The sequence below is a fragment of the Rhinoderma darwinii genome, chromosome 2 (assembly GCF_050947455.1).
Source record: "Rhinoderma darwinii isolate aRhiDar2 chromosome 2, aRhiDar2.hap1, whole genome shotgun sequence".
Taxonomy (NCBI): Eukaryota; Metazoa; Chordata; class Amphibia; order Anura; family Rhinodermatidae; genus Rhinoderma; species Rhinoderma darwinii.
In genome coordinates this window covers 222,455,337-222,481,115 of record NC_134688.1, presented here as the reverse complement: position 1 = coordinate 222,481,115, position 25,779 = coordinate 222,455,337, and the positions used below count along the sequence as shown (strand labels likewise).

Below are 25,779 nucleotides of genomic sequence, written 5' to 3'. Positions count from 1 at the left end.
TTTTATCCATGTACTTAAGTGGAAAAACTTAAAGACTGATCAGTCATGTATTGAATTGCATTGTATTACATTAAATTAAGTACCTATCTATTTGATTTGTATATTGAGCATTATGACCTATATACCAAGGAAAACATGTCCAGCACATGCTGAGAATATTGCTCTTTCTTTATCAGGCAATTGCATCCATTGCAGAAACATGCAGTAATGCACCTGCTTTGGATCATGTGTATCTGTTATAGGCACCCAATTTATTCTCAAAGAGAAGGCCTCCTGATCCTGGTCAAATGAATTGGTCAAGTGGTTTGGTTGAGCCTTTGTTATTTTTCTAGATCCATGAAGGTAGCTTCCCTTCGCAGTGCAATTTATTTTATCATTCATTTCTAGGTTTAGTAAACTTTTAATACTAAATCAATAAATGCACATACTTAAATGCAAATGCAAGTTCCCAATGTTCCATGCCAAGAAAAGTACATCTGTTGAACATGTTTGATTCTCAGTATGTTCCCATTGCTAATGTTTCTGTGCTGTTTCCAAGGGCAAGAACTGTAGTTTGCCCTGCACCACTCCCAGTGGTGTTCAAGCAACTTCAAATCCTAAAATGCATCTGCTTATCACTTGTTTTACAATCAGGGGCATAGATAAAGGCTCATGGGCCCGGATGCAACAGTTCTTATTGAGAGCCCTCTCCCCACCTCCCCGCAGCTTTCAGTTGCTTCGCTGGGTCTCCTAAGTGACCCAACAATGCGGCGCTAGCAGCCGGGGGCGCAGGGGCGTAGCCAGAGGGGACAGACGGGCGCATGTGCCTCGGGCGCAACTTAGAGAGAGGCGCCAGCGCAACCCCCTCCTGCACTATAATTGTACCTGCGTCTATAGGACACAGGTACAATTAGAAGCAATGAATGGCCGGGTACGTTCCGTGCCCGGCCATTCAGCACTTTTCTACGAGTGAAGCGGTATCGCGCTTCCGTCATTGAAAGGCGCTGACTGACAGGGAAAGTCATTCTGCCCAGCCAATCAGCGCCTTTCATAGACGCTTCGTTCAACACCAGAAGACCTGCGCAGAAGAGAGCAGGTCTCCATTGCTGCCGGCCGGCGTGGGAACGGGATTAAGGTGCGTTTGAATAGTTTGTTATTTTATTGTAATACAAAAGTGTATGGCTTTATCTATGGGAGGGTCTTTATCTACAGGGGTGGCTTTATCTACGGGGGTGGCTTTATCTACGGGGAGGCTTTATCTACAGGGGGCTTTATCTATGGGGGGGCTATATACATGGGTGGGTTATCTATGGAGCACTATATACAGGGGTAGGCAATATCTACAGGGGGCAATATACAGGGGTGGGCTATCTGTGGAGCACTATATACGGGGGTGGACTATATGTGGAGCAATATATACAGGGGTGGACTATCTGTGGAGCACTATATACAGGGGTAGACTATGTGGAGCACTATATACAGGAATGGGCTATATATACAGGGGGCTATATACACGGGTGGGCTATCTGTGGAGCACTATATACAGGGGTGGACTATATGTGGAACTCTATATACAGGGGTGGACTATCTGTGGAGCACTATATACAGGGGTGGACTATATGTGAAGCACTATATACAGGGGTGGACTATATGTAGAGCACTATATACAGGGGTGGGCAATATCTACAGGGGGGCTATATACAGGGGTGGGCTATCTGTGGAGCACTATAGGGGGAGCTATATGTGGGACACAATATACAGGGGTGGGCTATATGGGGGCACTATCTAAAGGGGGCTCTATGGCAGGCACTATCTATAGGGGTCACGGTGTGTGTGTGTGTGTGTGTGTGTGTGTGTGTGTGTGTGTGTGTGTGTGTGTGTGAGTCACAGTGTATGATGCTATTATAATTAGAGGTGCAGTGTATGGGCTATTATATTTAGGGGCGTAGTGTGTGGTATAATGAAAACTTTATCTTTATTTATAGGTGTAGAAATGTTGGAAAAGTGAGAAGCTGAAGACATCTGAGCAGCAAACTGCAGAAATGGTCTGTGACCGGGAGAAGTCATCATAGAGGTTTGGACCGGATGGAGAAAAATAACTAGAATCTGAGACATCACCGGTGAGTCACTTAATGTAAGTATTTATTCTGCCTCTAATCAGCACTGTAGTCACTGTATGATCTGCAGTGAGATGATGGGTGGTATGATTATGATATGATTTATTTTTTTGTGAAGCAGCATCTCCCAGCATATCCTTACCATTGTTCGGGCCATGCTGGGAGCTGTAGTTTTACGCCGTACATACCTATACGGCAGGGGTTGCACTAAATTGATAAGTTGTATTTATGTACTAAGCTTGGTTCTGGTGTTGTGTATAGAACTATATTGCTTGTAAAATGTACAAATGTTTTTATGTTCGAGTTACATTAAAAAAAATGTGGAAAAGAAATGGCACGTCATTGATTGGTAGGGAAAACAAACACAGCGAGGGGGAAGGAGATATCGGGAAAGAGGTTGGGGGGGGGGCACCAAACTGAATCTTTGCCCCGGGTGCTGGAGAACCTAGCTACGCCTCTGCAGGGTGTCACTAAGGTCTTAAAATGTCAGGGGAAATAGCCCCAATACATATACCCCCAAAAAAAATGTGTGTGTGTGTGTGTGTTTGTATATGTGTGTGTGTATATGTGTGTATAGGAGACAGCATATCTATAGCACTACGACCCTATAAACTATGGATAGGATTAGATACAGTGGTTCAGCAGACAGTATTACACAAGATGAGATTAGATACAGTGGCTCAGCAGAAGAGTATCACACATGATGAGATTAGATACCGTAGCTCAGCAGATAGTATCACACATGATCGGATTAGATATAGGGCCCAGCTCGCTGACATTGCGGCTCCAGCGCTAGACCCAGGAAACGTAAGAATAATAATTGTTTTGCTTCTTTATGTGTTACTAATTATTTTTGTGTGTTTGTGTTATTTTACAGGTTCGGTCGTTGGACTATGTCGGATTCGAGGACTACTTCAATGACAGCGTTTGTTTTAGTCTCAATAAAATAGTTCATGAGGGTTGTGTGTTTTTTTTATTTCATTAACAAAAAAATTTCAATGTACTTGTATTTTTTTAAACTGTATTATTACCACCTTAGTAATAGCTGCTGGCTGATTGACAACGTCCATTACTAAGGCGGGGCTTAATGTTATGCCGGTGCAGATGCTAACACTAACCCCCATTATTACCCCAGTACCCACCGCCACCAGGGGTACTGGGAAGAGCCGGGTACGAACCAGTAACCGACCATCTGTAGTGATGGGGCGGCCGCAGGCTGGTAGTATTAGGCTGGGGAAGGCCGAAAACAGTGGCCCTTCCCACCCTGGTAATGCTGCCTGCTGCTGCTATGTTGTATCTGGCTGGTTATGAAAATTGGGGACCCCACATCGTTCTTTCCAGTTATTATTATTTTTAAAATAACGTGAGTTTTTCATAACGAGCCAGATACAATAAAGTAGCAGCAGGCTAGCAGTACTGTGGGGGGGGGGTGCTGTTTCTGGCCTTTCCCAGCCTGATAATACCATCACTACAGATGGTCAAGTACTGGATCATAGCCGGCTCTTCCCGACACCCTTGGTGGCTGTGGGTACCAGGAAAATACTGGGGTAATAAAGCGGTTTAATGTTAGCCTCTGTACCGGCTGACACTAAGCCCCGCCTTAGTGATGGACGCTGTCAATCAGCCGGCAGCCATTACTAAGGCGGTAGTAATAAAGTTTTAAAAAAAACACAGACATATAAAAAATATTTTATTGAAATAAAAAAAAAACACAGAACCCTCATTAACCATTTTATTGATAATAAAAAAAGCCGTCATCGAAGTAGTCCAATGAATCCGACGTAGTCCAATGACCGAACCTGTAAAAAAACACAAACACAAAAAAAAACGATTAGTAACACATGTGGTAGGCTTAGATACAGGGCCCATGTGTGATACTGTCTGTTGGACCCTGTATCTAAGCCTACCACAAGGTAAGCTTAGATACAGGGTCCAGCAGGCAGTAATCTTATGCAGTATAATATTACTGTCTGCTGGAGCCTTGTATCTAAGCCTACCATGTGGTAGGCTTAGATTCAGGGTCCAATAGACAGTATCACATATGGGCCCTGTATCGAAGCTTACCATGTGGTTATGTAAGATGCTTAGATACAGGGCCCCAACAGAGAGTAATCTTATACAGTATAAAATTACTGTCTGCTGGGGCCCTGTATATAAGCCTACCATGTGGTAGGCTTATATACAGGGCCCATCAGACAGGATCACACATGGGACCTGTATCTAAGCCTACCATGTGATTGGCTTAGATACAGGGCCCAGCAGACAACATCACATAATCTGTGATCCTGTGTCATGGGCCCTCTAAGCCTGCTACATCGTAGGCTTAAAGGGGTTGTCCAGTCCCTAAACATTGATGGCCTATCCTCAGGATAGGCCATCAATAGCTGATGGGTCAGGGTCCGACTCCCGGGACCCCCCCCAATCAGCTGTTTTCAAGGGGCCGCAGCGCTCGTATGAGAGCTACTTCCACTTAATTTCCCTCACTTGCTCACACTGTGAGTCGCCGACACGCATTCACAGTGTGAGCAAGTGACCGGAATGAAGGGGAAGCAGCTCTCGTACGAGCGCTGCGGCCCCTTCAAAACAGCTGATTGGGGGAGTCCCGGGAGTCGGAACCCAACCTATCAGCTTCAGCAGACAGAGATATTAATCTTACCCTCCTCCTCAGCCGCAGCGGAGGTCCTGTCCTGACTTTATCCTGGGTCGGGATGTTGTGCCGTCATGCGCTGCACAAATCGCTGTGACGTCAGTACCTCCGCTGCGCTCCGGAACCAGGCGGGTAAGTACTGTTAGTTACTATAGTAACAGGGACCTGCGGCCCCAGTTACTATAGTAACTTTTTATATATGTGGTGTGGGGGGGCCTGCGACCCCTATAGCTACGCCACTGTTTACAATGTATTTGTAATGGCTCCCTGCCACCACCTATACTTACCAGGCCCTGTCGTCTTCTTGCTTCTGGCCAGCACTGCTCCTCTCTCCCGATCTCTGCTTCTGTCGACCTCCCACGCCGCCGACAGTCACTTTCTGGTCTGGCTCCTAGAGCACACCTAGTGACTCTCACCTACCTAAAAGGTCCAGCCCGCGCCAAATTATCAACCCAACTTTTTCTGAGTATAAAGGGTCCTCCCTTTCCTGAACTCCTTGCCTGGGCAATTAAGATCTTCCTAGCTTGTGTAGAGATTCCCTGCAATTACTTAATTGTATTTCCTGTGATTGATCGCTGCCTGTACTTTTAATTATTCTTGCCTGCCGCCTCCCCTTACAGCTTGCTAGTAGTCCATGACCGCCTGCCCTGATCTTTGCTATACCTGACCCCGCATACTGTCTATTAATTTAGTACTATGCCTGTTTATGTTGGCGGTCACCAAGGGAGACTACTCTGGGGGTTCCCCAGCAGCGAATTACAGATACCAGTACAGGGAATAAAAAAAGTGAAGACCTGGGGTCCCTTTAGACTCTGCTTCCTGATTTAGCCCAGGGTCAAATCCCATGGTGGCACAGTGGATCCATACCATCCTCTGCAGGCCCTGTGACAGCCTCACTTTACACGGGCCCCATGACACTACTGTAACTTCAGCTACTTGCTTGGGGTTTACTGACTGAAAATGAGTTTCATGACTTATTCTGGGCTTGGCAGAATATTATTGGTGGGCTTGTGGGAATTAATGTTCCATACGCCAGAGGCTACAGAACAGGGGATGTCATCACAGGGTCTATGGACTTAACCAATGGTTACAAATATTAAACAATGTTAGGTACATCTGCACAACCGTCAATAAATCTTGTAAAAAGGGCATATAACTAATTATATTATGAAGTGTGTTTTTAATTTTGGACTGCATAAGATAATTTGCTCAATAATATGAGTATTGGGGACCAGTTTACTGGTACAAACATTTTGGTATTGTCTATTGGCTATAATTTATTCCATGACGCTGAAAGAGAAGCAGCTGGACCCACACTTTCTTTGCTGAATATGCTTGATTAAATTTCATATAATCATAAGAAGATACTGTACTATAATGAACTGCAAGCGCTGGAAAGTGCACATTTAGTTGCTGTTCTCAGAACCATTTTAGCCCTGGAGGATGACTTGATCTTAACACATTCTCAAAAATGTCAACTACTCTCCAATATATGCCTTTTTAACTATATAGGCATATTTGATGTAGTATAGTTCATTTACATATATAAAACCAATATCAGTTATTTATGACATAACAGAGGCTTCAGATGGCTTGAAAATGTTAAGGTCCAGTTAACTTACGAGATGATCAAATATAATTAAGAGTAAGAAAGACAGTCTATCTTACATCTAAACGAGGACACTTGCACAAGAATACTTCTGCACAAGTTTTACATTGCACAAGAAATAAACTTGCTGTATATGCAAAGGCAATGTTGTATATCAGCATCACTGTATATTTCTCCAAGAAGAATGCAGTGGGAGCGATTTTGATATAGTTGGGATCACCAGAAAAAATATATTGGCCCACATTTACTACTGCTGTCTAATAGTTAAAAAGCAAAAAACGTCATTTATCACAAATTAATCACAGTGATACATGCTGCATGATAATTTTGGCACATCTTGTATGACCTTTTAGACACTCTTCTATTCTCTTATACCCATTTTAATTTGTCTTATTTTAAAACAGAATATTGTGCCAGCTTCATGGCACACATTAGCGCATTTTAAGTCACGCCCCTTTCCAGCAAGCCACACCCATTCCCTGATAAGCCATGCCCCATTTGGTCTAGTAATTTGCAAAATTGAGTCAAACCGCACTTTCTACACAAGACACACTAGCAAAAGAGTCCCATTGTGTGGTCTGGCATTGTGTAAAGTCTATTACCATAAATTGTGCCCTGTATTCCACTAATGGTACTGCAGGAAGTTTGATTTGCTCTATTATTTGACATAAGCTTTACTTCTAATTAAAAAGTGGCTATATAGTCAGCAAATGGTAAATGCAGCATTTTTGGAAGAATTTAGGAAGTCTTGATATTGTTTTGTTATTTTAGCATATTTTAATTTCTATGAAAAAAAATTCTTACATAGTAACATGAAAAGGTTGAAAAAAGTCACAAGTTTATCAAGTACAACCTATAATCCTACAGCGTTGATTTAGAGAAAGGCAAAAAAAAAACCTAAGAGGAAGTTGCTAATTGCCTCAGATTAGAGTCTTTTCAGACGTCAGATTTGCCCCATTACAATTTGATGTAGCTAATATGCGGCTTTGCCGCTGAGAATTTGAAACAATAATAAATATTCTGTGAATATTAAAATCCATAGTACGCTCATTAATCCATACAATTTTTTTTTCCAAAGTATATGAATGGGGTTACAGAAACCCTATTCACTTGCATTGATGGGGAATGTCAGCGGATTTGGCCTTCCTGACTTCAAATATGGCAATTAGAATAAAACATCCTCTGGCAGAGGTAGTCTCACTTCATTTAGACATAGACGCAGAGGCGTAGCTTAAGGCTCATGGGCCCTGGTGAAAAATTTAAGCTTGGGCCTCTCCCCACCCATAGTAATAAACTTTGTGCCTCTATAGTAATAATCTTCTTTTGTGCCCCCAAAATAATAAACCCCCTTAAAAATAAGATGGCCCATTACTGGCTCCTCTGGTATCCACTGGTAAATGTAATTTATCTTGCTACAAGGAAACCACTGGCAAGAAGACTATCTGCGCTATGCTGACTTGGTGTTTTGGACTAATAGAAGGGTTTAGGCCCCATGCACACGATTGTATATTTCATCCGTAATTACGGACCGTAATTACGGACCCAATCACTTCTATTGACCACGGACACCTTTCAGTATTTTTACTGATGGGTGTCCGTGCTGAAAAATTACAGAAACTCTCCTATTCTTGTCCATAATTACGGCACGGACTCTCCCATAGAGGCATATTGGCGCTTCCGTAAATACGGACGGCTGCGGAAGTGCATCCGTAAACCATCCATATTTATGGAATCATTGCTATGCAACATGTTGACGACATCATTTCCAGCCTACCTCTTTTTTTTACGGATCCCTATATACGGATGAAATATGGATCCGTATTTATAGACAGTATTTACGGATAGATAAAAATACCATTGTGTGCATGGGGCCTAATGCCCCATGCACACGAATGTAAAAATGCCCGTAATTACGGGCCGTAATTACGGCACATTTTTACGGGCCCATAGACTTCTATTGGCCACGGTTACCTCTCCGTATGCTTACGGGAAGGTGCCCTTGCCGTTGAAAAATCCAGAACATGTCCTATTTCAGGCCATAATTACGTCACGGGCAGGCCCATAGAAGTCTAATTACGGGAGCGTTGCTAGGCGACGTCAGGGGATAGTCACTGTCCAGGGTGTTGAAAGAGTTAAACGATCGCAGTAACTCTTTCAGCACCCTGGACAGAAACTACCGATCACAATATAGATCAACCTGTGAAAAAAAAAAAGCTGTTCATACTTACCCAGAACTCCCTGCTTCTTCCTCCAGTCCGGCCTCCTGGGAATAAGTTTCAGCCCATGTGACCTCTGCAGCCAATCACAGTCCAATCACAGGCTGCAGCGGTCACATGGACTGCCGCGTCATCCAGGGAGGTCGGCTTGGATGTCGAAAGAGGGACGCGTCACCAAGACAACGGCCGGGTAAGTATGAATTTCTTTTACTTTTACTGCGGAAAGGGCTGCCCCTTCTATTTATTCTGCACTGATAGGGAGAAGGGCTGCCGATTAGTGCAGTGCAATTTTGCAGCTAAAACGTGCCCGTAAATACGGGTGGAATACTGGTGACCCCGGACCCGTATTTACGGGCACGGGTCCGTAAATACTGGTGCAATACAAGTCGAATATGTGTGACCAAGGACCGGTATTTACTCCAGGCTGGAAGTTGGTTGCCTAGCTGTCTGGGGTAGCCGAGGGAACATTAGAGAAGGCAGAAACTTTATTTACTATCTATGGTCTCTCAGTCAGATTTTTACAGTGCAAGTACAAGGTTAATCTGTAGTAAACAAAAAACATATGTGCAATTATAATGTGCTCAGAAAGTTTTTTTCTAATAGAGAATAGAAAACGCACAACGTTTTAAACTTACAAGGCTATGGCCCAGAGCCCAAAACTCTAAATCAAAAATCTAAATGAATGGCAGGCAATGATTAACGCAAATATTATTTTGATTTTATGGTTGCTTTATATGAATTAGTAATTTTTCCATGCCAATTTTCCAAAAATCCTAAAAGAGCAAAAACTGACAGGTATAAAAATTATAGAAAAAAGCTCTGCCAGTCACAAAATACAGCACTTTCAGCTTAACAACTAAAAAAAAGTTCATATTTTTTACATCAGAATGTGGATAAAGTCTCAAAACAGTGTACACTCATTAAGGTCAAAAATACCCTGGTCATCAAGTGGATTTACCTTGGTACCTGTTATTTGTTTACAAAAAAAACAAAACATCTGGACCCCAATTGTCTGAAAATAATGTATCCCCATGTGGGACCAATTACATGGTCATTCTTCTCATGTTAAATTATAGCACAGGCACTTCACAACATTCACTGAAGTAGATTAATTTCATATGGAAAAAGTGCTCCAAACTGCTGTCACATCATAGCAACTGTATGATGCTCAGAATGCAAATGGATACCATTTGAAATTGCAGTGTATTTCACGAACACATTCCCCTAGGAGAAACGTGGTAAATATGTGCAGCCCAACTACCTGCTACAGGAACATTATCTTGTGTTTGTAATATAGCATGTGACTTATGTATTGATGAGACTATTTAAGGTGCTAATCTCTTTCATCCTCCAACATGTTTACAGTCAGCTGTACGACTAATGTTCAATTAGAAACCGAGTTTTATTATCTAAAAATGTCGATTTAAAATATGCATGGGAGGAAGAAGGGGGAGGTGAACCTTGTCCTGAAATAACAGATTTTTTTAGTTATAAAACAGCTATTTGCCAGGATTTCAAAAGCCATCTGCTTTCAAAGATTACCTTCCTTGTTGTTTACCACAGGCTGTCTTGTCTGTTTTAACAACCTCCCGTGGGATTCTGTACACCTCATTATGCAAAACCACTGTATGTGTATTCACTTCGACACTTCCATCTAATCTGCACACATAGCACCTTTTCTATTATATGCTACATCCTTGCGAGGCTGCACTTTACAGCCACTAACCATATGCAGCCTTCTTCTTTTCTCATACTGAAGTTCTAAGTCCAAATGTTCTACGTGGGGCTCATTTAAAATTCTCCCTTTTGTGATCCAACTCAATAAAACATAAAAACTCCTAGTTGTATTATGGGGATTTCACGTGCTCCAGAAAGCACTCCAAACCCGGTTAAAAGCTTTAAACAAGTCCCAGATGTTTATGGTGCATAAAGAAACAATATCTAATCTCCCCATCTGTAACTAAAAATGTGTATTGTTGCACTCTCGTCAACTACATTACTGGCGCTCCGGAATGAAGAAATTGAAAAGTTGGTCTAATAATCAGCGACACAGTAAAGAAAAGAAAAGCATAACCGCACAGATTACTAGAGTCTCTCTGTGTTCTCAGTGGACGCACCTGCGTGAGTTAGGAACCAAAACAAGCTATGAATGCTGGGGTGAAAGGAAGGCTACACTCATTCGAAATGAAGCCATATTCATTACACATACACATGAGGTTTGTAAAAAAACACACACACACACACACACACACACACACACACACACACACACACACACACACACACACACACACGCGCACACACACACACACACACACACATACAAACAAACTAACACACTAACTCACTCTCTCCTTTACAATCAGAATAAGGAGACTGTCTTTTATTAATTTCTCTGGTATTTCAGTATAAGCTCTCTTTCACACGGCAGTATTTTGTTCAGTATTTTGTTCAGTATTTTGTTTCAGTACTTAGTCAAAGCCAGGAATGGAACCTACACAAAGAAAAAGTATAATGGAAAGATTTGTACCTCTTCCGTGTTATGGACCCACTCCTGGTTTTGACTTAGGCCCCCAACCTACACAATAAATGTGTTCATAGGGCTCATAGTCCATATATGGACAGTGATATCAGGGGCTTCCTCAGGGCCGGAGTCTCAATAAAGCTTTTTACATTACTGTCCCTATATGGACAGAGACATCAAGGGCTTAAAGGACGAGTGTCACGGAAAAAATTTTTTTTATATCAATTTGCTTTTAGTGTTTTATTAAGAAAAAAAATATTTATTTGTGTGTTTGCGTTTTACTTTTTTTTATTTTTTCACTTTTTCTTGTCTATGGGGGCTGCCATTTTTTTTCCATCTCTGTATGTGTCGATTAACGACACATACAGACATTGAATACGGCACATACAGCCCCATAGTGAATGCGAACGGGGCCCGTTCCATCCACTATGCTGTCCGGCGCCATTTTCTTGTGGACCAGAAGCCGCGGCTGAACAGTAAGATTACTACTTCCGGTCGCGGCTTCCGGACTTGTGCACTTGGAGCGGAGGGAGAAGACGGAGCGGACGGACCGGAGGGAGCGGCGGCGGCAGGAGCAGGTAAGTTAGCTCTGTGTATGTACGTGTTTTACTGTGTGTTTACTACTGTATGTAAACCTACTACACTGTGTGTTAGCTCAAAAAATGGTGACACACAGTGTAGGAGGTTTGACCGTTCAATCCCCTCCTTTCTCCTGGCACTAGCCAGGATAAAGGAGGGGGGATTCTGTGAGCTCACTAGAGCGAGTGAGTTTTCTCAAATTTTGCAGCATAAAGCAATGTGGTTGCTTTACCACATGCCAATGCTGCAATTTTGGGAATTGCTCCATCTAGTGACCAGCACTGGGAAATGTTATAAATTAGAATCTAATTTATAATATTTCCTGACTCTTGAAAATATTAAAAAAATTAGAACAATGTTTAATCACTTATACACTAACTGTTTAACTAAAAAAAAAAGAAACATTTTCTAGCGACACATTACCTTTAATCAGAGCCAGTTAGCAGCCAGATCGCTTGCGATAGTGAAGTCTAGCGCTTTCCCAGGGCCGGATTCCCCAGTCAGAGTGCTTTCGATGCTCTGGCTGGGAACTCCAGAATTGGAATTCCTGACATCACTGTCCATATATGGACAGTGACATTACGAACTTTCCTGTATGCTTATACAGTGGGATACATTGCAGCCTTCCGTCGGAGGTATACGTTGGGAGTCCTCCTGATGTATACCTCTGATGGAAGGCAAAAATGTGATGTGAAATGGGCCTTACAAATATTGAACCAAAATACTGACCAAAATACTGCTGTGTGAAAGAGACCTACGGCTGGATTTACACATTGCGTATTTAGCGTAGATTTTGATGCAGATTTTTAAACCAAAGCAAGAAGTGGGTCCAGGAGAAAGAAGTGTAAGTTCTTATTTTATATTTTCCATTCCTTTTAAAAACACTTCTGGCTTTGGCTCAAAAATCTGCAACAAAATCTGCACTAAATACACAATGTGTAAATCCAGCCTTAGGTCTCTTTCACTTAACAGTATTTTGGTAAGTATTTGGCATCAGTATTTAGAAGCCAAAACCAGAGGCGTCACATAAACAGAGAAAGTAAAATGGAAAGATTTGTACCTCTTCCGTGTTTTGGACTCACTATTAATTTTGGCTTCCAAATACTGATATAAAATACAAACCGAAATACTGATGTTTGAAAGTAGCCTTAGAAATATAAAGAAAAAAGTTATAGTTCTTCTTTTTCCTAGATTCCCTCCTGCTTTTGGCATAAAAATCTGGATCAAAATCTGCAACAAATACGCATGAATCAAGTTTATGGCCCCCTGCACATGGGACAAAAATGCTGCAGAATTGCCTTTAAGATTTTCAGTGCGGAAATTCCACAGTGTATAAATTAACATGCTGCAGATTTAGAATCCACACCACAGGTCAATTTCTGCACGTATTTTCTGAGTTTTTTTCCGTAGAGTGTGGATGTCATTTGTTCAAATACTAATTGCTACACAGAAGTTCCAGATGGAAATTCCGCAGCATTACTATGCCGTGTGCTGGAGTCATTAATATCCTTATTAAACTGTTGTAAGTGCCCAAAAAAGCAAGATGTTGTTTTTGAGCCTATAAAATGAACAAGGCTGCACCAAACTGCGCTGTGTGAGAATACTGTATATAGATTATTTTCTATCATCTTGTTTTAAACTAACTGGGTACAAAAGTTAATATTACTTGTCCAAACGTTACATTCAAAATCTACATGTTTAGCCCATGCATAGCCACATAATAATCAGGGAAATATAACAGAAAATATGCACATTTCACATGGGAGTTGATAATCTAATTAGTTAAAGCAGATTATTTTACTACAAGCAAAAGGTTTCAAGTAAATGGTCCAAGCTTGGAGTGGCGGTCATGGTCTATCTGGTATATGGATAGAAAAATCTAATGGAAACATGTCTGCACATTGCCAGACTTTATTATTAGCTTTGTTCAGTGAAAGCCCTAGCATTTTCTCGGCTAGCTTATTCCTAAACACTGGGTAGCGTGTCTCCGGGGCAAATACAATGGCTCATTACATGAAATTGAGAAGTGGTCAGCAGCTGCACACAATTAACTCAGCTTGAACTTGGTCTTCGAGCAGCATTTTCTACTAGGTCTATAATTATATCCAAGATGTTCCTTTGAGTGACTATATATCAAAAGTAATTTTCTGTTTAAACACTCTATGTGCCGAATCTTCTAGATAATTATTTATTTGGATGTAGCAGCTAAGATGTAAAATGTGCCAAATATCTACTCCATGTTTTGGAGTCAAAGATTAAAGCTCCCTAAGAGAGATATACATAAATTAGTTAAGCCATAGGACATATGTATCACTAAAGATCAGTTACAAACCACACACCATAGCACGGTCTTTGGCAATAAAGAATTTGCACTTTTGCATAACTGCTGCATAGATCATGGTGGTGTCTTAAAAGTTGGACGCAACTTACAAAATGCAAAATGGGCAAATAACTACCAGAACTTTTGAAGGAGGCTGGACCAGTAGTAAACACTGCTGCCTTGCAGCATCCAACCAATGGCAACATCTGCATGGAGTTTGTATGCTCTTCCTGTGTTTGTGTGGGCTCTCTCTGGTACTCTGCTTTCCTCCCGCTGGTTAAAAACATACTGTATGTGTTTGAGATAAGGTAATTAGACTGAGTCCCATTGGGGACAGGGACTGATGTGAGTGATGACAAACTCTGTACAGTTCTGTGGGATATGCTGCCGCTATATAATCAATATGAAATTAGTAAATAACTAGTAAGCCTTTGGTGTGGTCATAAAGATGGAACTTAAAAACTCCACCGACTAAAGAACAGAATTGCCTTCTTAAAACAGTTCTATATATCATTACATATCCTCAAAAAGGTGGTTTATGTCTACTTTAATATAGTGGGTGGAGTAATGAATGACATTTTTGCTCCTGTTTAGGCAACCAGAAGATAAAGATTTCCTTACACTTTTCACAGCTGTTTACAATCCGATTTCTAGTTTTGGCTAAAATAAAATAGAATATGCAAGGTAAATATACTACAACTATACTATAGTAGGGTGAGCTTAGTGTATACATAAGCATATTTACATGCAGTGTAACATAAAAATGCGAATGTGCGCTACCGCTTTAATAATCTACTCAACTGTACTTTTAAGATATAATAGATTTACCTCCAGCGTCCTTTACATCTTCACTGTGAGTCACTGTTTCAAAGATCTGGTCATCAGATTCGTGATTGCTTAAATGGGGAGCTGCCAATGGAGCATTTTCATAGAAAAGGTCACTCTTCATCTAAGGCCAAAGGATTGAGAGAGTAATTCATTATACATGCACTCCAAGTATGAATATTGTAAGCTTGAGTACAACTTTGTACTAAACAAAAGGTTTCTCTTATGGTCCAGTCCGAAAATGAAAGATGGTTTCAATGTTCCCCTGAAAATTGTGCCTTGTTCCATTCTTTTGTTTTGCAAATGAAATTAACAAAACTTTATTCATCAGGTTTTATAGAACATTTGTGAAAAAATTTACATTATTATCATTTATCATCATTTACCATCCATTGTTTGATAAATTATATTGAAGTGCATGGGACAAAAGATACTGAAAAAAACTTAATTTATTGTAATTTGTCTCATCTGTAATTGTTACATGTCACATAAAAAAAAAGGCTGATAGAAAAGTTCCCCTTTTTCTTTGTCTTTTTAAACCAAATTGGATAGGAGTTTGGCCATGCTCACACAGGGCAGATACGCTGCGTAAAAGTACACAGCATATCCGCCCTGGAACCCGCAGGGAATTCCGGACTAAAAACTTCACCAAACTGTGGTGCCGCAGTCACATGGGATGAAACATCATCCCAAAAGATCAGCCTGGACGGAGTACAGAGGGACGCATCGCCATCACTATGGAGAGCGGCGTAAGTATAAGCTTCTTTGCTTCTGAGCTGCGGTTTTTGTGGCGGAATCGCAGCTTTTCCGCTGCTTGAAAAACCGCAGCAGAAAAGCAGCAATTCTGCAGCATAAATTGACAAGCTGCGGATAAAAAAAATGCACCACAGGTCAATTTATGAAAGTTTTTTCGTCTGATTTTTTTTACACAGTGTGTGGAAGAGATTTGTTCAAATCTCATCCACTTTGCTACTACTGTATTACGCTATGGATTTTCCGCAATAAAATATGTTGCAGAAAATCTGCGGAGTTTACACTACGTGTGGACATACCCTAATTGTATGGAGCTGCTTCCATGATTTGGGCTTAGTTTCTTAGTTCTAGTAAAGGGAGATCTTAATGCTACATGGTACAATTAAATTCTAGAGAGCCGTGTGCTTTTTACTTTATGGCAACATTCGGGAAGGAAATTTCATCTTTTAGCACGACAATGCCCAAAGTTAGGTCCATAACACAAGGTTTGTCAACTTTGTTGTTGACGAACATGACTGCCATAAATGCAGAAACTGACCCTAACTCCATGGAACAAGACTTGGGATGATTTGGAGTGTCAATTGTAAGATATAATTTATTGCCAAACTTCACTAATATTGTTGTGCTAGAATTACAGCCATATTCCAAAATCTAGTGTTAAGCCTTCTCAGAACAGTGAAGCTTGCTATAACAGGTCAGTAGAAACCAAATCCATGCGAATGGCCATAGTTTTAGAGATATTTAAAAAGCACATATGGATGATATGTTTAGGTGCCATATACGTACATAGGAGCCATGTAGTGTATCATAAATAGTGTCGCTAATAACGTGTCACTAATAATGTCATAGTGTTGCTATTTTTATTATTTAAAGAATGTCGTTGTCTACAAAATCAGTTAGAGCGATTGCCCATAAAAGCGATTTTTCAATCTAAAAACCAAAGGAACAATCCCCTAACTGAGACAAGGAGAGTTTTTCCTTGTAACATTTTTTTTTTTAATAAAAAGGCAATCATTGGAATTGCTGGGCACAGAACAAGCCTGTGTGCAGGAGGTATAATCAATAATTCTTCTGTGCTGAGGGAGCAGAACAAGGGTATATAGATTATAGTGGTTTGTTAGCATGGAGAGGTTATTTCACAGGTAACCATAGAATCCTCAAGAGTCTCAAGGCACACAATTTAACTCCATCTTATGCTCTTGATGTTCCATCAGCGTCAATGGGTGACATTTTGCTCATGTACCTGATTTGTACACGTGACAAGTGTATTGCAGAAGAGAATCAGCGGTCTGCTCTGTAAAGATCCAGTATGTAGAAGAAATGACAGAGCCCTTGCCAGCTGAATGCGCACATAATGACAAGAAATTCTGAGCTTCACAGACACCATCATATTTCTAAATTGCAGCAGAGTTTATCACTTAGGACCTGTCACCAATGGTATCATTTTTGTTTTGCTTTTCTAGCCAGCAGTAATACATGAGTAGTGTAAATCACTAGATTAGGTTCTTCTTTAATAAAAGGCATTTGACAAAAGTGATAAATCAACTTATGTTAAAATGTGCATTGCTTTTTCTTTATACTAAAGGTCCTTTTACATGGGCCATGAAAACGAGCACCGATCAACGAGACAGCTCATCGATCGGCGCTCGTTTGCTCCTTTCACATGGAGCAATGATTGTTTATGTATGGGGACGAGCGATTGTTACTACGATTGTTCATACCTATACATTTCCATCATGTCTGCAGCACATCTCCCTGTTTACACAAGGCAATGTGCTGTTGACAACAATAATATTTAGTGCTGCATAAAGGGAACTGTTGCTCATTCTTCGGTTGAGCGTTGCACTGTTTATACAGGGCAATGATCGGGGACGAGCATTCATGTGACCTGTTGCCCTGTGTAAAAAGGCCTTTACATTGTGTATCTATGATTTCAATTACCACAAAGCAGGTACAGAAGTAGCAATTCTTATCTTGACTCCGATAACTTGCTGCAGCGTGATAACTCAAAGAGGCTCTGTCACCAGATTATAAGTGCCCTATCTCCTGCATAATCTGATCGGCGCTGTAATGTAGATAACAACCGTTGTTTTTATTTTGAAAAACGATTATTTTTGAGCAAGTTATGAGCAATTTTAGATTTATGCTAATTTGTTTCTTAATAGACAACTGGACGTTTTTTACTTTTTACCAACTGGGCGTTGTAAAGAGGAGTGTATGACGCTGACCAATCAGTGACCAATCAGTGACCAATCAGCGTCATACACTTCTCATTGTTCCAGCCCATTGTTACAGTGTGATTGTGCAGTAAAAGAAGCTGGGCTGGAACAATGAGAAGTGTATGACGCTGATTGGTTGCTGATTTGGCACTTATAATGTGGTGACAGAGCCTCTTTAAGCCATTGAGAAGCAATTGAAAAAGTCCAGGTAAAGTTTGCAACAGTGTATTTAATGTGTTAAGAGTCAAGGTATAGATTGCTACATCTGTACATATAATCTTTAATTTATCCACAGAAATAAAATGGAGACAAGCACGTTAATAAACCTTAACTGTCCTTTGGCCTCACTGTCATCCTGCATGGACAACAATAAGATCAGAGTGCAGTAAAGGCATTGATTCTGCGCCTGCGCAGAATACTGGATTCAATGAGCAGGCATGTCATTTTCTACGAGAGGAGGACGTCAGGCCTGACAAAGATCTCAATCATCATCTAGGAGGTAGGCGTGGAGAATGAGGAAAGCCGCCCTGGTGACATATTACTTCTAATTAACATACAAGGCAGGAAAGGTAGGCAATTGAAATTTTTAACATGGAAAAGACTGTTTTATATTACTGAGAGCAGCTACTAGGTAACGGTGATAGTGGTTTATGTGGTTGAATGGTGGTGACAGGTTCCCTTTAGCTTCCAATTATGTAAATAATATATGTGACATACCTGTAGAAAATATTTACTTGTTTCAATAGCTGAGTCAAAGAGCTTCAGGAGGAAATCTAAGGTGAAGCAATATTCATCAGCAAGAGACCGGAGGGACATCAAAATGGAATAAAAGAGAGCTCCTCTCCGTGCTAAGGGGTACAGTACATCTCTCTTTTGCAGCAAGTCTTTGTGACATGTTTTGGCCCTCTGAAGCTCTTCTGAAATCTTAAAAAACACAGTAGCCAATGTGAGATGTATTTTGTTATGAACTTAGATGTGACCGTTTACAGGTGAATCCTTAACCCGTCAGGTCCGGGGGACTAACGGATTCAGTGTAATGTGAACGATACAGCTGTTCTGTACGAAAAAAGCTGTTCTGTATAGAAAATACAGAACAGCTGTATCTACAAAAGTAAAAGGAATTTTTAATAATTTACAAAGTTACACTAATCACACTGACTAATCTATTTATTTAAATAAAATACATACTAGTAGCCTTTAAAAAGGGCTGCAATACCATACAAAGCCTATTGACATAAATGCTTCTGTTTCTGAAAATTTTCAGCAAACATAATAATGATCTAGTTGTTGAATATAATACTTTGCTTAGTTAATGATTTGTGTAAATAAGTATTGAACTTTTTGCATATGGCTTACTTTTTTCTTCTCCTCGAAAAGTGTAATGATACTGACATCGTCTTGCACACTGATTAATTCTGAAGAAAGTAAACATTCTCTGCTTTTCTTTTCCAGTTCTTTTAAGCTCTGCTGGTGTTTCAGAATAATGTTTCCCATGTCCTGTAAAGAAGATACATACATTGATTTTTCTCTCCTTTAGGTGTATTTCTACACTCAGACCTATTTTACACTGAGGAAGGCTCAAGGCTGCAATATTTGCCTATTTTATATTTTCTGGCTATCATTCCTTTAAGATAACAACTTTGCACTTGGTATTGTGAGGTACACTGGTTTTATTGGGTGACAATGAGACAGCATTGGCCATGAGTCGTCCCATTGATTTTAATGTAAAACTTAATTAATCTTAAGTACCCGGCTGCCATTTTTCCATCGCCTATCTGATTGATGCAAAAAACTGATGGCAACTGATGTTGCTCCAGATTTCCTACGTATTAACGAATCCAACATGCAGTACTATTTGGCATGTTAAAAAATAAATTTGAGGCCGAAATGAATGACAAGAAATCACCTTTTGGACACATTAGTGCAAAAAAATTGATCCCACTAAAACAATGGGAATGCACTATATACTGTATATGTTTTTGTTTTTTTTGGGTAAGGAACCACATATGGCATATACATAAAAAAACCGAGGTCAATTACTATTATAGGACTCTTAGGCCGGTTTTCATATGGGCATGTTAAGTCCGTGATTTACGGTACGTGTGTCGGCCGTATTTCCCAGACCAAACACAGTTCAGGGAGGCGGGCTCCTAGCATCATGATTATCTATGATGCTAGGACTCCATGCCTCCCAACAGGAATACTGTCCTGTACTGAAAACATGATTACAGTACGGGACCGTATTCCCGCGGGGAGGTAGGGACTCCTAGCATGATAGATAACTATGACGCTATGAGCCCGCCTCCCTGAACTGTGTTCGGTCCGGGAAATACTGCCGACATACGGTCCATATATAACGGAACGAACACGTCCGTGTGCAACTGGCCTAACTAGTATTCATACTTAGGGTATGTTCACACAGCTTATTTTCAGCCATTTTTTGGCCCGTAAACGCCCTGAAAAACAGCTAAAAATACGGGGGCTGAATGTCTGCCCATTGATTTCAATGGGAAAACCTGCATTTCGTTCCCACAGGGAGTTTTTTAAGCAGCCGTTTGCAAAAACGGCGCGTAAAAAAACGCCCCATAAAAAAGAGGTGCATGTCACTTCTTGAGCCATTTTTGGAACAGTTTTTCATTATCTCAGTAGAAAAACAGCTCCAAAAACGGCCGTAAAAACGCATAAAAAAAATACTTGATGCATAAAACACGGCTGAAAATCAGAGGCTGTTTTCCCTTGAAAATAGCTCTGTATTTTACAGCCGTCTTTCGTTTGCTGTCTAAACATACCCTTAAAGTCATGAAAGGATCATAGTAAATGTACGGTATATGTTATATTGAAAATTTTTGTCATAGTTCATTTGCTGGTATCTTCACAGCTAGCTATCTGAAACTCAACATTTTAAAAAACAGCCATACAGTATATATCTAATTTACTGACAACTTACAACAAAGCGGTTGCACAGATTAGGCTGAAGTTTTGTAAATGCTCTTCTGATTAGTAACTCAAGCAGGCTTCCTTTAGAGAAATTGTAATTTATAATGGTTGTTCCTGAATTTATGGCAGTGTTGAGATGGGGCTCCAGTTCCCAGGCAGCTAAGTAGAGCTTGAAGTCATCAGCACAGAGAAGTCGATGTCCATTAAAAGAAATGATTGAGGAAGACCCTAAAAGAGGAGGTATCAACTGTCAAATAAAGTCAATACTTTTGCAGTACTTGAGTATGAGTATCCCTTCCCAAGAGGTTGTTCATATCTTAGTACAACAGATTTATAGATATAAATGCACAACTCACTAATGTACATAGGGAGATATGTATCAAAACTGATGCATGTAATTTTAGAAGCCCTTTTGGAAATAAAACACACAATCTAATTGATTGCTATAGGCAGCTTTTCCACGTATCCTTTTGCACCAATTTTGAAAGATCTTTCCCATTGTGTTACAAATATGCATTGATTTTATTTTTCCATTTTAAGACAATCTATATTGCCAAACCCCACTAATATTATTGTGCTAAAATTACAGCCATATTCCAAAATCTAGTGTTAAAGGGAACCTGCCAGCCGCCGATGATTGACAGCTTTTTCCCTATGCACAGTGGGAGTAAGAATAGTAGCTTGAGGAGCTAACAAGAAAACATTAGACTGTTTATAGGACTGAAGGAAAAAGAAGACAGTCTGCAGAACCAACAGGGACAGGACTAAGAAAATGTTCGAGCCTAAGGGGGCTCCGGTGCTAGCGACAGCCACATTCACTTGTATGTGCATCCTCAGGACGCAGATACAAATGAATACTATATGCTACAAACCACGTTAGGCCTGCAGCCTATAAGGCACTGGGAAGACTCCCTGCGCAGGCTGGGGATTGCTGTGTGGCAGTATATACAAGGGGAGGGGGCTGTGTGGCAGTATATACAAGGGGAGCGGGGATTGCTGTGTGGCAGTATATACAAGGGGAGGGGGTTGTGTGGCAGTATATACAAGGGGAGCGGGGATTGCTGTGTGGAAGTATATACAAGGGGAGGGGGCCTGTGTGGCAGTATATACAAGGGGAGGGGGATTGCTGTGTGGCAGTATATACAAGGGGAGGCGGGATTTCTGTGTGGCAGTATATACAAGGGTACGGGGGATTGCTGTGTGGCAGTATATACAAGGGGAGGGGGGAATGCAGTGTGGCAGTATATACAGGGGGAGGGGGGATTGCTGTGTGGCAGTATATACAAGGGGGCTGTATAGCATTATCTACAGGGGGGTTGCATGGCGCTATCTACAGGGGGCTGCATGGCCCTATCTACAGGGGGGGCTGTGTGGCAATATCTACAGGGGGGTATGTGTGGCACTATCTACAGGGGGTTGTGTGGCCCTATCTAGAGGGGGTCTGTGTGTGATGCTATATACAGGGGGTTGTGTGGCCCTATGTAGAGGGGGTCTGCGTGTGATGCTATCTACAGGGGGGGCTTTGTGTGGCAGTATCTACAGGGAGGGGTTTAACACTATCTACAGGGGGTCTGTGTGACGCTATCTACAGGGGGGCTGTGTGGCGCTATCTACAATGACAGTGGTGTAAGAGAGGGATTCTTTCATTGATGCCTATAATTGGTGTTCATAACGGTCTATTTTACTGGTGGACTTGTAATATTATAGTATTTAAAAGAGTAATTCAAACTAATTTAAAATAAGTTTTCTTCTCTTATTTAGTACGCTATATTAGCGATTACTGGGGGTATTACTTTTGGTCATCAGATCACCCACCATTGATGGAGACTGGCCCTGCTCCCTAACTGCCCCACTCAGGAGCTGCCAAGAATAAGAGGAAACATTGATCATAAATACAGTCCTAAGTATAGCCCTGGAAAACATTTTGACAACCCCTTTCATATGCTCTTTTAGGGACCACTGTAGCACACATATAGAGCAGCACAGGTCAAATAGCATCGGTAGAGAGCAACACAATACAAACATTTTAATAATCAATATGCTCTGTGTTTGTGCTTGCTAAATTAAGTGACTTGTGGATCAAGTAGAGTTATTAAACCGAATTGGTTTGCTGTGTTCCTGGGTGTGATACTGTGTGTGTGAAACTGTGTTTGATATATGAATTGAGTGCTTGCTAATAGAAGCTAGCAAAACTGACACAATTTAAAACCCTTTTTTTCCTTCTTAGCTTCTGATGTCTGCTGTTTAGCTGACTAGGGGGAGGGTTTAACTGCTCTCAGGTGATATAAATTAGCCTGCAGGCCTCAGTTGAGCATGCTCTGTTTTGGCCTTGCTAAATTAAGTGGCTTGTGGAAAAAAGTGGAGTTACTAAACCGGAGTTGAAAAGAGGAGTTAAATTACCTGTAAGTACTCTTCTTTTCTTTTACTTTAACAATTGTTCACAATTTTTTTGTAACTGGGATAATGGACTGCAAGATAGGAGGTTTTATTCAGTGTACAGTTTGCCATATGTATACACGACTGGAGCCGGAGTTCCAGGGTGAATACCTCTGTGACATATGTGAGTATGTTGTTCACCTGGAAGCTTGCATTAGAGATCTGGAGGAGCAAAATGCACTACTGAGGGCGATAGACAATCTAGAGCGGAGCATGCTGCCTAATGAGCAAGCAGTTAGTGGGGTAGAACTGGAGGGTGAAGACATGGGTCAGCAGGATCAGGCAAGTAGCTGGGTTAATTTAGTTAGGGGCAGTAAAAAGAGGACCAAGAAAAGGAAGGCCAATCCTGTTTCTGATATTCCAAGCAAAATTGCCAAGTTGGGTGATGATGCGAGGGTTTCGGACTCAGAAATGGCAGCCATAGTGGATACTGATCTCCCTAACAGCGGGGAGAACAGCCCAGTTAGTAGTCGTGGGATGGTAATGCAGGTAAGGCAAGACAATTAGTAGTTGTAGGGGGTTCTATAAACAGGAAGACGGATAGAATAATTTGTCGCCAAGACTGCCTCAACCGAATGGTTTGCTGTCTCCCTGGTGCCAGGGTTCAGCATGTGGTAGAATGAGTGGATAAATTACTGGGAGTGGCTGGTGATGATCCAGCTGTCGTGGCCCATGTCAGTACCAATGATAGAATACATGGTAGGTGGAGGAGCCTTAAGAATAATTTTAAAGAACTAGGATACAAGCTTAAGGAAAGGACCTCCAAGGTAGCATTCTCAGGAATACTGCCTGTGCCATGTGCATCACAGAAAAGACAGCGGGTGCTCAGGGAATTAAATGCATGGCTTAAGTCTTGGTGTAGAGTAGAAGGCTTTGGGTTCCGTGAGCACTGGGCTGACTTTTCACTAGGGTACAAACTGTATTCTGCAGATGATTTGCATCTAAATGGAAAGGGGTCCACTGTGATGGGGGAGAGAATTCTAGCTGGGTTGGCGTAGTATTTAAAGTAGGGCTGAGGAGGGAGGTCAATGTAGAAAATAAAAGGGTAGTTAGGTTAGAGAGAAGGGAGACTATATTGGTGGGGGAGAAATAGCCTGTAGGGAGAGGACTAGACAACAGGATAAGGAGAGCCTTTTGTTACAAAACAGCAATGAAAATAAAAATGCCCAAATAATGTCAAATAATCTCATTTCTGATACTGAAAGTGAAAAATTGAAAGGCAAGTTAAAGTATATGTTCACAAATGCCAGAAGTCTAGCAAGCAAAATGGGGGAGATGGAGGCCTTGGTACTGGAGGAAAATATAGATATAGTTGGTGTTGCTGAAACATGGCTAGACTCTTCACACAACTGGGCTGTAAATCTACATGGTTTTACACTGTTTCTGAAATACAGGACAAATAGGAAAGGTGGTGGTGTATGTCTGTATGTGAGAAGTGATATTAAGGCGAGTGTGAAAGAGACAATAGTGGGTGAAGATTGTGAGGAGATTGAAACCTTGTGGGTGGAATTACAAAGGGAGGTAAACACTGAAAAAATTTAATTTGGTGTAATCTATGGGCCCCGCTATATAACTGAGGAGATAGAAGCTCAAATACATAAACAAATGGAGCGGGCTGCACAGGCTGGTACTGTAGTGATAATGGGAGATTTTAATTACCGGGATATTAATTGGTGTCATGGTTCGGCTTAAACTGCTAAGGGGAGAAATTTCCTTAACCATTTTCAGGAAAATATTATGGGCCAGTTTGTGGAAGACCCGACTAGAGGTGAAGTTCTGTTGGATCTGGTCATTTCTAGTAATGCAAAACTTGTTGGAAATGTCAATGTTCATGAAAACCTCGGTAACGCCGATCACAATATACAGGGTGGGCCATTTATATGGATACACCTAAATAAAATGGGAATGGTTGGTGATATTAACTTCCTGTTTGTGGCACATTAGTATATGGGAGGGGGGAAACTTTTCAAGCTGGGTGTTGACCATGGCGGCCATTTTGAAGTCGGCCATTTTGTATCCAACTTTAGTTTTTTCAATGGGAAGAGGGTCATGTGACACATCAAACTTATCGAGAATTTCACAAGAAAAACAATGGTGTGCTTGGTTTTAACGTTACTTTATTCTTTCATGAGTTATTTACAAGTTTCTGACCACTTATAAAATGTGTTCAAAGTGCTGCCCATTGTGTTGGATTGTCAATGCAACCCTCTTCTCCCACTCTTCACACACTGATAGCAACACTGCAGAAGAAATGCCTCCCGATCTGACCCCCTTAGACTTTTATCTTTGGGGTCATCTGAAGGCAATTGTCTATGCTGTGAAGATACGAGATGTGCAGCAACTGAAACTATGGATACTGGAAGCCTGTGCTAGCATTTCTTCTGCGGTGTTGCTATCAGTGTGTGAAGAGTGGGAGAAGAGGGTTGCATTGACAATCCAACACGATGGGCAGCACTTTGAACACATTTTATAAGTGGTCAGAAACTTGTAAATAACTCATGAAAGAATAAAGTAACGTTAAAACCAAGCACACCATTGTTTTTCTTGTGAAATTCTCAATAAGTTTGATGTGTCACATGACCCTCTTCCCATTGAAAAAACTAAAGTTGGATACAAAA

At 41.0% G+C, this 25,779-nt stretch overlaps 1 protein-coding gene across 1 annotated transcript in view; it reads right to left on the bottom strand.

Moving 5' to 3' along the window:
- Nucleotides 1-25,779, bottom strand: part of LOC142741794 (uncharacterized) — a 659,023-nt gene that overhangs the window by 255,460 nt on the left and 377,784 nt on the right. The window contains exons 76-79 of the mRNA XM_075851126.1: nucleotides 20,736-20,953; nucleotides 19,145-19,285; nucleotides 18,506-18,712; nucleotides 14,820-14,940 (exon numbers count right to left, since the gene is read on the bottom strand). Of these exons, the coding sequence (XP_075707241.1) occupies nucleotides 14,820-14,940; nucleotides 18,506-18,712; nucleotides 19,145-19,285; nucleotides 20,736-20,953 (687 nt within the window). The remainder of the gene's footprint in view (nucleotides 1-14,819; nucleotides 14,941-18,505; nucleotides 18,713-19,144; nucleotides 19,286-20,735; nucleotides 20,954-25,779) is intronic.